Consider the following 14,102-nt stretch of genomic DNA (forward strand, 5'->3'; position numbering starts at 1 on the left):
CCCGACATCGGGAACATGTTTCCTGCCTCTAGCATGTCCAATCCCTTAATAATCTTATACGTTTCAATAAGATCCCCTCTCATCCATCTAAATTCCAAGGTATACAAGCCCAGCTGCTCCATTCTATCAACATATGACAGTCCCGCCATCCCAAGAATTAATCTCGTGAACCTACGCTGCACTCCCTCAATAGCAAGATTGTCCTTCCTCAAATTTGGTGACCAAAACCGCACATAATACTCCAGGTGTGGTCCCACTGGGGCCCTGTACAACTGCAGAAGGACCTCTTTGCTCTTATACTCAACTCCTCTTGTTATGAAGGCCAACATGCCATTTGCTTTCTTCACTGCCTGCTGTACCTGCATGCTTACTTTCAGTGAATGATGAACAAAGATCCCCCAGATCTCTTTGTACTTCCATTTTTCCCAACTTGATACCATTCAAATAATAATCTGCCTTCCAGTTTTTTACACCAAAGTGGATAACCTCATATTTATCCACATTAAACTGCATCTGCCATGCATCTGCCCACTCACCCAACCTGTCCGTCACCCTGCATCCACATGGCATCCTCCTCAGTTCTGCAAATTTGCTGATGTTACTTTGAATCCCTTCATCTAAATCATTGATGTATATTGTAAATAACTGTGGTCCCAGCACCGAGCCTTGCAGTATCCCACTAGTCACTGCCTGCCATTCTGAAAGTGACCCATTAATCCCTACTCTTTGTTTCCTGTCTGCCAACCGATTTTCCATCCATATCAGTATTCTACCCCCAATACCATGTGCTCTAATCTCCTGTGTGGGACCTTATCGAATGCTTTCTGAAAGTCCAGGTACACAACATCCACTGGCTCTCCCTAGTCCATTTTCCTAGTTACATCCTCAAAAAATTAGTCAAGCATGATTTCCCCTTTGTAAATCCATGCTGACTCGAACCGATCCTGTTCCTGTTTCCAAACGTGCCGCTATTTCATCTTTTATACTCGACCAGCATCTTCCCCACCACCGATGTCAGGCCAACTGGTCTATAATTCCATTTTTTCTCTCCCACCTTTCTTAAAAAGTGAGATGACGTTAGCTACCCTCCAATCCACAGGAACTGATCCTGAATCTATAGAACATTGGAAAATGATCAGCAATGCGTCCATGATTTTGTCACTGGGATGCAGACCATCAGGCCCTGGGGATTTATCAGCCTTCAGTCTACGCAATATGCTAGATGAGGTTGTGAAATGATATGAAAGGAGGCTGTGGGGATTCTCGGTCAAGGTATTTTGAACTATGAGAGACCTGACCTTTTGCAAAGGATCAAAACAAGGGGACACAGATTTAGTGATAATAGGATACAGTGTACATTTGGAATTTTGCCTTTCCACCCAGAAAGGAGCGCAAATAAATCCTCTTCACGTCTAGTTACACGGCATGGAAGCAGGCCTCTTGGTCCAATATCCATGCCAACCAGCTGAGCTCGTCCCATCTATTTGCATTTAGCCAACATCCCTCTAAGCATTTCCTATATACTTGTTAAAGGTCTTTTAAATTTCACCATTACATCCACCTCTCTTGCTTCCTCTGGCAGCTCATTCCATATGTGCACCTCCCTCTGCCCTCAGATCAATTAAATCTCTCCCTTCTCACCTTAAATCTATGTCCTCTAGTTATGGACTCCTCTGCCCTGGGAAACAACAGCAGCCATTCATTTCATTCTTGCTCCTCGTGATTTTATATACCTCTACAAGGTCTCTCCAAGGCCTTAAGTCTCCTACACTCCAGGGAAGAAAGCCTCCAGCCTATCTAGCCTATCCTTATAACTCAATTTCTGTTTGCATCGGAGCATGTCTTTTCTGCACTCTCTTAATTTCATCCTTCCTGCAAGCAGTGCAACGAGATTTTCACACAGTACTCCAAATGTAGTTTCATCAATGTCTTGTACAGCTGTGACATAATGTCCCAACACCGTAGTACGGTACGATAGAACTTTATTTATCCCAGGAGGGAAATTGATCTGCCAATAGTCATAAAACACAAAATACATGAAATTAAAGTGACGATTGGAAAGAATTGGGGATGTGCGAAGATTGGAGGGGGGAGAGGGGAGTCAATCTACCCACAGCAGAAGGGGGAGTTGTAGTTTGATAGCCACAGGGAAGAAAGATCTCCAATAGTATTCTATACTGCATCTTGGTGGAACCAGTCTGTTGCCGAAGCTACTCCTCAGGTTGACCAGTGTGTCATGGAGGGGGTGAGCTGTATTGTCCAGGATACTCTGCAGTTTGAGGAGCGTCTTCTCCTCCAAATCCACCTCCCATGAATCCAACTCCGTCCCCAGGACGAAGCCAGCCTTCCTGATCAGTTTCGTTCCTATTGGAATCCGCGGCCTTCACCCTGCTGCCCCAGCAAAGAAGGTGGCACCGACTACCACCAATTGGTAGAACATCTGTAGCATCGTTGGAGTGGAGCTTCCTTAAAAAGTACAGCCAACTCTGTCCCTTGTGCAGAGCCTCAGTGTTCCTGGACCAGTCTAGTTTACTGTCCAGGTACACTCCAAGGTATTTGTACTCCCTGGTACACTGCACATCCACATTGATGGAGACAGGGGCGTTCCTCTCCTCCTAAAGTCCACCACTAACTCCTTAGTCTTGTCAGTGTTGAGCTGCAGCCTGTGATCTCAGCCCTCACCACTCAACAAAGTCGTTGACTACACCAACCTGTACACATTCAATACCTTGACCAAAGGCAAGCTTTCCAAAAGCTTTCTTCACCACTTGTCTACCCGTGTCCCCATGTCGAGGGAAATGCGTAACTGCATCCAGAGGTCTCTCCACTCTTACAATTCCAGGACCGTACTATTTGCTGTCCTACTCTGGTTAAGTCCTACTCTGGTTTGATTTACCAAAATTCATCATCACACACAAGTTAAATTCTATCTACCATTTCTTGGCCCACCCAGAGATCAAAATCCTTTTGTGAACTCTGGCAGCCTCCCTCAACAGTCCGCTCACCCACTAATTTTTGGGTTGTCCGCAAATTTACTTACCATGTTAACTCCATTGTGACTTAAATCATTAATGCAGATTTTAAAAAGGAATTGTATGAACATTTGGAGTAATGACTTGCAGGTTTCCATACTTGATGGTGAAAGGTGAGATTAGGTTGGGAAGCTCTTATCTGATTGGCACTAATGGCCCGCTTTTGTGTCGTATTTTAAGAGTAGAATTATCTCCAATGTCCCAAATAATATTTTTTCATCAATTGAAAAATTAGTAAATAAGTATTGTTTTTTATTGCACACCTGTTTGTGGGAATTAATGTAACTACATGAGCACTTCTTCCATTGCAAGACTCAGTGCAAGGAATTAATTAGGCCAGACAGCTTTGGAACATTCATGATCATGAAAAATGCAAGTTGTCCTTTTGTTGAAAAGTAAACAGTTTCTTGCGCAAGTGACAAGAGTACAGTCCGAGCTTAGTTTACGTGCCACTTCACCAATTTTTAACCCAGTGCTTCTGCACATTCAAGTGTTTCATGTTTAAAGTCCATTCTTTGATATTATCTCCAGAACAAAAATAAACTTGTTTGTTTAAAGGGAAAACTCCAAGAAATAAATATCAAGGATCTACACAATGATGCTGAGAAACATGTCCACCACAAATTTTCCGGCAACTGATGGTCTGGCACCTCCTTTTATCTGTAACCCCCCTTCTCCAATAATGTGCACCTATGCCAGGTGAGGCGGTTGATCTCCACCGCATTGAAACTTCGCGTTCAGTTTGCAGGTCAACCTTGCCCCCCCTGCTGCCAGAGCCCTAGAACTCCGGCCCGACCAGAGCTGGCGGATCCATTCCCATAACCAACTTCTGACACCGACCTTGCGGGCCGGTACCTCAGCTAGGCGGACCGTTCAATCACGCCGAGGCCATGACCTATGTTGGTTTGGCAAAACAGATAATAATTCAGAAAAGCTCTGGAGCAAAGGGTGCCAGAAAAATGGGTGGACCTGTATCTGTAAATATAAACTATATAGAGTGAACATCAGCAAGGACAGGTCCTTATTCTGGGCAGAAATAAACAATATTAAATACGACAGCAAATGTGCAATGACCTCAACAAACTGTTTACTAAGCATATAATAGGGTAAACCAAAACACTTGAGTACCATTAAACTCAACTGCTGTCAAGAAAGATTATCTAGATTTGAGTAATTAATGTTGCCACGTTTTATTTTATCAAAGAGCCGAGGATGTCTACAAAGTCTTGCGTATGCAAAACAATCTGTGCAATGGTCAAGACTTGTATTCTAGTACTAATTAAATGATTTGAGATAGGGAGGTGTGTGTGGCGGTTTGGGAGCGAAAGTATAACGGTGAATAATCAAATCAACAGCTTAAAGTTGGTTCAAATAAAAATCAACTATCTCTTGCCAATTCAGTTCCGACAAGGTACCTACCTCCAGGATGTAATTCCAGCCACTTTCATTAAACACATCATGTTGAAAATGTTCCCGGTAGACCTCTTTTGCCTCTTGAATTTTTTCCTTTGTTGCAACTTTGCCTGTTAAAAAATTTAGATGAAAGCATTTTCATGTTGAGATTGATCCAAGTGAGTATTTCCAATGTGCTTACGTTAAAGCTGCTGAGATCAAACTTTCAAAAATAAATGTTCCAAGAGCTATTTCCATAATAGAATTATTAAACAGGCAACAAAGTAAGCAGTCAAGATATTTATCACACTTAATCAGAATATTAAACATACAATTCAAGTTACCATATTCAAAATGAATATGACACATGGAATGTGAATCAATATTCTGCATGAACTTCAAGACACAAATATCATTCCACAAAAAACAAATCAGAATGCACAATGATAAAGGAAAGTTAAAAATAAACACTGGAGGAAAATTATGAAGCAAATTGATTGGACGAAAGACAGATGTTTAGAATTTTAAACTTAAATCGGGGAAATGTTGAGAGCATGAAAGCAAAGATGGTGAAAGTGAACTGGCACGTTCAGGGATCAGTCAGTTGAGATGCAATGGTGCACATTTAAGGGGATCAGCCAGAATGTCCAGGTTCAGGAACAGCTTTTTCCCCCTACAGCCATCAGGCTATTAAACACAACAAATAAACTCTGAGCTCTGAACTGCAAGACTATTATTACTGCACTATTTTTTGTTATTTATTGAACTTTTTTTCTCTTCCCTCATTATGTACTATGTTTACATATTCACAATATTCACATATTCTGTTGTGCTGCAGCAAGTAAGATTTTCATTGTCCCATCCGGGATATATGACAATAAAACACTCTTGACTTGACATTGATTTTTACCTTATGTGGGCCAAAACACCTGGTTCAGTGCCCCTACTGTTCTATATAATGACAGCGCTCTGGGGACTTATCATGATGTGGCAAATCATATAGCAACTTCCTGTGTTCTGCACTTCTACAGTTAAGCCTTGAAATCAAAAGATACACTCCACGTTCGCAGGCTGCGATATACCCTCAACTGCTAAATTGCAGTAAGGTAAACAAATTGGGTTTATTTCTATAAAAAGGAAGCCGTGCTAAGAGATCTTAAAAATGATTAAGCTTTAGTTTGATCTGATCGAGGAAGTATATTATAATTTGTGGCAAAACAAACAATGCAAGGCCATCAAATAAATCAAGAAACAGAACTGCAGACGCTGGAAATCTATGATAAATTAAAAGGAACGTAAATTTTTATAGCAAAATACAAAGAGATTCTTGGGGAGCTAGTAAATAACCTATCTTAGATACGTAGCAACCATCCAGCTACATTAAATCCCACTTTTATTCTCACAATATTATCAACACTTCCTCCCCTCCCTTAATTTATAACATTAGTCTACACACAAGGGCCAGCTTCCAGTGGCCAATTAGCCTACCAACTCGCATATCTTTGGGGTGAAGATGAAACTGAAGCACCTGGAGAAAAACTTCACGTGGCCACAGGAGAAAACATGCAAAATCCACACAGAGTGCACCGGATGTCAAGATTAAACCCAAGTCCCTGGCACATGAGGCAGTGGCTCCAATACCTGCACCTTTGAACAATCAATCAAGATTGCTAATTTGAATGCAACTGGAAAAATAAAGTCATCTCCCACAGGGTCAAATCAAGAGACTATAATATATACACACACACACACAAATACAGGTTTAAAAAACATTTCACAGACTTGACAAGATCATGTTTCAAAAGTCATACCTGCTAAATATTTCTTCAGAATGTACTGCAAACCATAGAAGACAGTTTCATCATATTGCACCTTGTTGGATTTAATATTTTCTGTCCTTTTTTCACGACATTCAAAGTAAGAATAGACCTTGGTTGTATTAGGTGGGTATTGCCGATAGTGAGTCACCTATGGATGCAATGGAAGACAGTAAATACAGTATATAAATACAGAAAATAAATTGTCAAAAAAATGTATGAAAACAAGAAATGTTGCACCTACTCCCCCCTTATTGTAAATATCTTTGGATTCAGAGCTATCACTCCTTACAATTTCATATTGCATATTACATTTACAACATAACAGATGCCAAAAATAAAATGAAGCAAAGTTCACAACCCGCCCCTCAATGTTAGCAAACAAAGGAGCTGGTCAACACTTTCAGGAAGCGGGGTGGAGTACTTTAGCTTAATTTAGTTTATTGTCATGTGTACCGAGGTACAGTAAAAAGCTTTTGTTGTGCGGTATCGAGTCAGCGGAAAGACTATATGTGATTACAATTGAGCCATCCACAGTGTACAAATATAGGATAAAGGGAATAATCTTTAGTGCACGATAAAGTCCAGTAAAGTCCAATTAAAGATAGTCTGAGGGTCTCCAATGAGATTCAGTAAAACTCAATTCCTCAAAAGGTTCATTCAATCCCTGTTGCCTAATGCTGACTAATTTTCTTTTAAAATCTTTTTATTGTTTTCTTTTTCAAAAAAACAAAAATAAAACATAAAAAAGAGCAAAAAGAATAATGATAAACATAACAATGATATTGATATATAGGGATCAGGATTACATTAATAACAGGTATAACCTAATATGAGACCAGTGTCAAATTTTTACTTGTACTTTTTACTGAAGTACTTTTACTTGACAGAGCTTCCGTATATCCCCCTTATCCGGGGCTCCGCACTCCTGCCAGCTTGACCTTCACTCTAACAGGAATATGCTGGCTGTGAACCCTCATTAAATCACGTTTAAAGCCCTCGCACTTACCGGACGACCTTTTACTTGCAAATAACACCCCCTGAAAACCCCGGCCTACTACCCTCAAATTGATTAGTTTGTCCTAAAACTCCCATTCCTTTCCATAACTATTTTAAAACAGTGTGTCAACCACACAAGATCCCTTTGGAATAATAGGCAAAATGTGATTTGTAACACAATGGTTCAGAAATATTTCATCTAACGAGGAATGTTTGGCATTGTATATTATGTTGAACAGATCCATTAATTAAAAGACCAGTTTAATGCCATCACCCAGCAAATAATTGGCGACAGATGGGTGATATTCACTAAATTGCAAAAATAAACTTACAAGCCAGCAGCTCGGAAGAACAATAATGATAATCTTGGAAGAACCAATCACTGGCAGTGTTTAGTGACTTAATCTGTGCCTCAGCCAGTTTTAAGTATTTTTAAATCCAGTAGGTCCCAAAACAATCAACCAGATCAGTGGCATTAATGCAGTGAGAGATGTATAAACATTAAAAATAACAGGTTTTAATTTCACTCACTCTGAAATAGTGGATAATGTGATTTTAGAGATAGCAGAGAATTGAAGGCTTTTTCTGACGTTGCTTCTTGAAGTTAGGTACAGAGATCAGAGCGAAATGCAAAGGTCAGTAATTGCTGCCAACTCATCATTGACCTGCATGGCATGTGTGATATTGCCATTTCTGGATCCACCACGACTGATTTGCATTTCTAAACATGCCAGCTCCTTAATAGCAAAGCACCATGCTGTGGCTGGGCCTTGCATGATAAAATTAAGAGACAGAAATGATTGGAAAATATTTAACTACCAGACTAAGTGGGACCTGTTGGCTCCCTGTCACACAGGAGGCCTGGCCCCCAATGCAACCCGTCCCTCCAACACAATATTCCACCATTCACCCGTTTCCCCAATGCAACCCGTCCCTCCAACACAATATTGCACCAGTCACGCATAGCCCCCAAATGCCCAGGCACGGCTCATTTCCCCTCATCCCCCGGCCCTGCCCCCCCCCCCGCCTCTCCTCCTCCCCTCGACCAATCCCTTCCTCACCTTTCCCTCCCTCTCCATTCCCCTACCCTCAGTCACTCACCCCTCCCTACCCCCCTCCTATCCCTCGATCCTCTACTCACCCCCACTATCCATCCTGACCTTCCCCACTGCCCTCCTCACCCTCTCCCTACCTCCGCTCTCCACTTCCTCTATTTCCCCTCCTTCCCCACTTTCCCCCTTCATCTCCCTGTATGGAGGGATGTAGGGGGTGCTGCTCTGGCAGCAGCCATGTCAGCAGCGCGTTAGTTTTCTCAACTTTTTTTTATTTTTTAAGTATGTTTTAAAGTATGTGTTTGATGTTTCTCGGTGTATTTTGTGTGGGGGGGGGGGGGGGTGTGGGGAGGTAAGGGCGAAACCGCTTTGGTCGCCTCTTCCATGGAGAGGCGACTTTTTCCAGGTCGCCTCCCCCGTGGCCTAACATCAATGATAGGCACGGCCTTTCCCGGAGACGCTCTTGGAGCTTCAGCGGCGGGCGCAGCGTGGACTCTCGTCATGGAGCTGGTGAGCACTCGCTGGGGCTCGCTGGAGGGGAGTGCTCCGTTTAGCTGGCCCGGGGCAGCCGGCAGCCTGAAGTCGCGGTCTACAGCCCGGGATCTCTCGTGGGGGGGGGGGGGGGGGGGGGGGGGGGGGGGGGGGGGGGGTCTGCGGCGGCGGCCTACACCAACTTAAAGCCACGGTCTCCGGTGAGGAAGAGCCGATACTGGACTGACTCTGGACTCTGGTCCTGTCCGCGGGGGGGGGGGGGGGGGGGGGAATGGAGGAGGACTGGCAAGATTTTGTGCCTTCCACCATAGTGATGAATGCTGTGGTGGATGTTTGTGTTACATTTTTATTGTGGTTGTGTGTTCTTTATTATTGTACTGCTGCAGACAACCCAAATTCCACTGACCCTGGTTGAGTGGCAAATAAATAAATAAAAATAAGTAAATAAAATAAAAATAAATCCTCCATACTCTCCCTTCTCACCTCTCCAGGATCTTACCCCTCTCCCTCCCTCACTTCCCCCTACCCATAATCCCTCCCCCCCATAAAAAGTAGCATCTGCAGTTCCTTCCTCCACAGGTCATTCATTATTAGCTGTAGTTTAGGTCTTGTGCGTGCACACGCGTTTCAAACTGCGCGCAAACTGCTCGGCCGCCTTGCAACCTGTCTCTCACATCCTCCCTCTGCCCACTCTGGTTCAGCCGTCGCTTGCCCATCCCCGTCCTGTCTGACCACCCGCTGCTGCCGCTCGGCCCATCCCCGCCCTGCCCATCCGCCTACTGTCGCCACCTGGGGCGGGGGGGGGGGGGGGGGGAGAATGGAGTCTGTGTTCGGCACCTCCATACCCCCCCCCCCCCCCCCCCCCCCCGCCGCCAGTGGTGGTGGGGACGGTAGACAAGTTACTGTGAGGAGGGGAGAGAGGAGTGTGAGTGAGGCAGGACAGGCCACAGCCGGTGGGGCAGGAAGGGGCGTTACCATCCCGGCCGTGGCGCTGACTGACAGAAGAGACCAATCTGCGTGGCACTGACAGAAGGAATCTGCGCACACTCTTTTAAAAAAAAACAAACGATTTTTAAACCTCAATAACTTTTACAATATACCACGGATCAGAACGAAAAATGTTGCACTTGCAGCAAAGGAGAAGGTGAGTAACCTGGCAAAATATCATAGTGCTATCACGTACCATTTCGCGCAAATAGAAAGTACTTGCAAACCGGAAGAGCACAAGATCAAAGCTTTAGTTATGTATAGATACTTGGCCATTAAAAAATCCCTTCCTTGCAATTGTTCCCCTTCAGTCAAATGAATGGTCTCTCTGTCCCTAGATCCACTCAAATACTAGGAAGTTGCTGCAAATTTGTACTCCACTGTTGGCTCCACATAAACCCTAAACTTGCTAGGAAAATAATGTCCACAGCAAACGTTAGCACCTCCTTGCAATACTCAGAACCCGAAGCATACTATACAATCTTTCTTCAGATGGAAATGTCAGACAGGATTGCCAAAGATCACTTATGCACTGGCTACTTTAGTATATTAAACGTAAAAAGGACAAATTTTTTAAACAATTGCCACCTTCTGAAAATTTCTGCCACTGGCCCACTCCCTGGAGATGCAATGGTTTTCACTCAATCTAGAAGATTCAAAGTAGAGTGATGGGCAACTCCAAATGTGACATATCAGCCAAAAATAGTTCTTGAGAAGTGTGGAACCCATTCCAACTACTGATTGACCATTAACCAGAGGACTCCAACTGAGGAAGGGTCCAGTCCGAAATCTATCCATGTTCTCCAGAGACGCGGCCTGACCTGCACTGCGTGTCCTTCTTCAACCCCATCTGAAGCTTTTGCCATCTGTCCCAGGGGAACAAACAATAGTAACTTTCCTCAGCTGCGTAGACACTTCACTGGTTGAAATTGTAATGTAGCTTACTAAATGTAGATTTTGGGACGGGACCATTCTTCAGTTGGAGCCCTCGGGTGACTTGTAAATCAGTAGTTGGAATGGATTCCACACTTTCCAAGAACTATTAGCTCAAAATGGTCTGTATTCCAAAAATGAGCATGAGGGTATGAATGATAGATGTCCACCACTCCACATCCATGACCTGGGATCAAACTAATAGCTTTCACAAATCATAAGTTTATTCTCAGGGGGGGGGGAGAGAAGAGATACACGCAATCTGTTGGTTTGTAAGTAAAAAGTTGAATATTTCTCAGATCATTAAACCGCTGGATTAAACAGTTATTTGCACACAAACACAGTTTTCAATATTTGGCATCAGATATGCAGAAGGTCAAGTTGGCGATCAAAGAATACCTAGTATATTCTCTCTATGTTACCAAAAGTAAGTATACAATGATAAACAATTTGGTAAATGCTAGTGACAGTTTAAACACATTTTAAAGATATCCTCCCCAGAGCAGGAGTTGAAAATCAAATTAAGTACAATGAACCTCGTAATTAAACTGACAATTCGCAGCCTCGGGGAACCTGGGATGGCAAGTAGTGATAAATTTGGTCAGAATGAAAGAGGAAGTATATCTAAGATTTAGGAAGTTGAAATCAGACAGGGCCTTTTAGGAATATAAAAAACAAGAACTCAAGAACTGAGGAATGCTGCAAGATGCCATGAAATGCCACTGGCAAGCTGAATTAAAGAAAATCCCATGGCTTTTTATGCATATATTAAAAACAAGAGGGTAACTAAGGATGGCAGAACCACCCACAGGAGAGGTTATAAATGAGAACTTTCCATTGGTGTTTACCAAAGAGAAGGACGTGGAGGGAGAGTGAGATCAGTGTGGGGAATACCAATATGCAAGGGCATTTTGAGATCAAGGAGAAGGTAGTAATGGTCCCCTTAAGGATTAAGGTGGACATTTATGTTTTTACAGAGTGCGGTGGATGCCTGGAATGCACTGCCAGGGTTGGTGGTGAAGGCAGATATGATTGTGACGTTTAATCAGCTTTTAGATAGGCACATGAATATTGTTCATGTGCCAGCAGAAGATATTATTTTAAGTTGGCATCATGTGCGCCACAAATATTGTGCTGTGTGGCCTGTTCCTTTGCTGCATTGTTCTATGTTTTTATTTAACACTAGAATTAAACATGTAGGAAACTGGTTATATCAAAGGCGGTAATGAGTAAGACTACTTACAAAAATGCTACATTGTAAACAATAAACCTTGCACGCCTAAGATAGACACAAAAAGCTACAGCAACATTTCTGGAGAGAAGGAATGGGTGACGTTTCGGGTCGAGACCCTTCATCAGAACAAGTCTGAAGGGTCAAAACATCATCCATTCCTTCTCTCCAGAGATGCTGCCTGTCATGCCGAGTTACTCCAGCTTTGTGCGTCTATGTTTGGTTTAAACCAGCATCTGCAGCTCCTTACACAAACCTTGTAAGCCTGTACCCTAATGAGTGGGACAAAGAATCATACCAATCTATTCCAGTGAATAAATTCCAGCAATGAACTTTAAGTTTCTTGACTCAGAAGCCTGCAATTAAACATTCTGGATGTGGCTAAACGAATCCCTCGTGGAGACAAGAAATACCAGCAGAAAATTAGACTTCCTAAGCATGTCAGAAATGTGTATTTTCCTTTTCAACACCAAGTGTGCTTTAAATTAAATCAAAGTATATTAACTCCCCTCAAAAGGGGTTTGAATGATCAACCCAATCCTACACAAAAAAAACAAGTGACAGTGATGAGAGAGCATCTATATTGAGCAAATGATAAGGAAACAAACAAAAAATGGTATTTAAACTATTTTAGAAAAATGCATTACACTTTATTATAACGTAGTGAGAATCACAGGAGATTTAAAGTTAAAAAAAGTGTGAATTAATAATTCCCATGCTATGAATGAATGAAAGGCATAACATTTCATCTATGGGTAGAAATAAAATGCATGGGTTCACCCATAACGCTTATATTTTGTATGTTAAATAAAATGTGCTAAAACAGTAATACTGCCTCCGCATGGCAAGTTACGGGATTTTAAGGTTAGGCAACTTTTTTCCATGTGGGTCGAGTACCAGTAACTGGGCACGTAGGAATTGGAAACTCTGCCCTTTTTTAAATGGTCTCATCGTCTTTCTGAATTGAGGTAAAATAAATGGTACAACCATCAATACTCTTAACTTTTCAATCGATCTTTAAACTGTGGCAATGTTTGACTTTGTTTTATATAATGATTTACTACATTTTCATTCTTACTACATTACCGAAATTCCGAATATCCTCCCTCAGCGAAATAAGTGAATAACTTTCGTTTTGTGTCATTCAAGTTCAGCTGACCGAGAGATCGCAAACCGTAGTCCATGTAAACAGGAAACATTTCGGGTCGGGACCCTGTTTCAATACATGCTATGATACAATAATCCTCTTCCTCTGGCATAAGATTCATTATGAAAGCGAGTTACATGATTCAGTCGCATGTTATTCGGTAATCTGGAGCTTTCGGTTTTGATTCCCCGACTCCGTTTCCTACTGCGTTTCATTGAATCGCGGCAGCATAGAGTAATAGCTGTCGTATCCCCATCGCAGCTTGATGGGGGCAGCGACATAGTAAGAGAGATAGTGAGTGGGATAGAGTGATGTGAGAGAGATATGGAGGGAGAGATATGGAGGGAGGAGAGAGGATGGGGAGGGGGGGGGGGGGGGGGGGGGGAGGGGGAGATGGGGAGGGGGGGGGGAGGGGAGATGGGGGGGGGGGGAGAGATGGGGAGATGGGAGATGGGGGGGTGGAGATGGGGAGGGGGGGGGGGGGGGGGGGAGGGAGGTGGGGGAGAGGGAGAGTGGGGGGGAGGGGGGGGGGGGGAGAGAGGGGGGGGGGAGAGATGGGGAGATGGGGGGGGGGGGGAAGGGATGGATGGATGGGCGGGGAGGGACGGACGGATGGGTGGGCGGGCAGCTATGGCCTAGACCCTCCGGATCCCGAGAGCTTTGGGGCGGCTGAGGAAGGATTGGCCTGACCGATGGTGCTTTCACCTCTGCACCGCGGCCTAGGGTGTGAGAGTTCAGCGACACCTGCAGCGAGCGCCCCGTTCCCGGCCACCCTACCTTGTAGGAGTCGGTGGCCAGCAGGATGTTGAAATCCCCGTTGCGGCTGTCCATCTCAGGCCGAGAGCGAGCAACCGGTTTGGCCACTCCGCTCAAGAGCTAAGAGAGAGAAGCCGACCGACCCGCCACTTGACGCCGCTACCTTGAATGGCCCAGCATCGGCCTATGGTCTCCTGAGTGAGGGAGGGAGGACGCACGTAGTTACCGCGAGACGGCGTCGCCCGCCCCCGGGCGCCTGACGTA

The 14,102-nt window shown here is 43.9% G+C and overlaps 1 protein-coding gene across 1 annotated transcript in view; it reads right to left on the minus strand.

Moving 5' to 3' along the window:
• Positions 1-14,045, minus strand: part of nampt1 (nicotinamide phosphoribosyltransferase 1) — a 37,591-nt gene extending 23,546 nt beyond the window's left edge. The window contains exons 1-3 of the mRNA XM_055650269.1: positions 13,860-14,045; positions 6,236-6,392; positions 4,452-4,555 (exon numbers count right to left, since the gene is read on the minus strand). Of these exons, the coding sequence (XP_055506244.1) occupies positions 4,452-4,555; positions 6,236-6,392; positions 13,860-13,913 (315 nt within the window). The 5' untranslated portion in view covers positions 13,914-14,045. The remainder of the gene's footprint in view (positions 1-4,451; positions 4,556-6,235; positions 6,393-13,859) is intronic.
• Between the last annotated feature and the right edge of the window lie 57 nt (positions 14,046-14,102).

The sequence above is a fragment of the Leucoraja erinacea genome, chromosome 19 (genome assembly GCF_028641065.1).
Source record: "Leucoraja erinacea ecotype New England chromosome 19, Leri_hhj_1, whole genome shotgun sequence".
Classification (NCBI taxonomy): Eukaryota; Metazoa; Chordata; class Chondrichthyes; order Rajiformes; family Rajidae; genus Leucoraja; species Leucoraja erinaceus.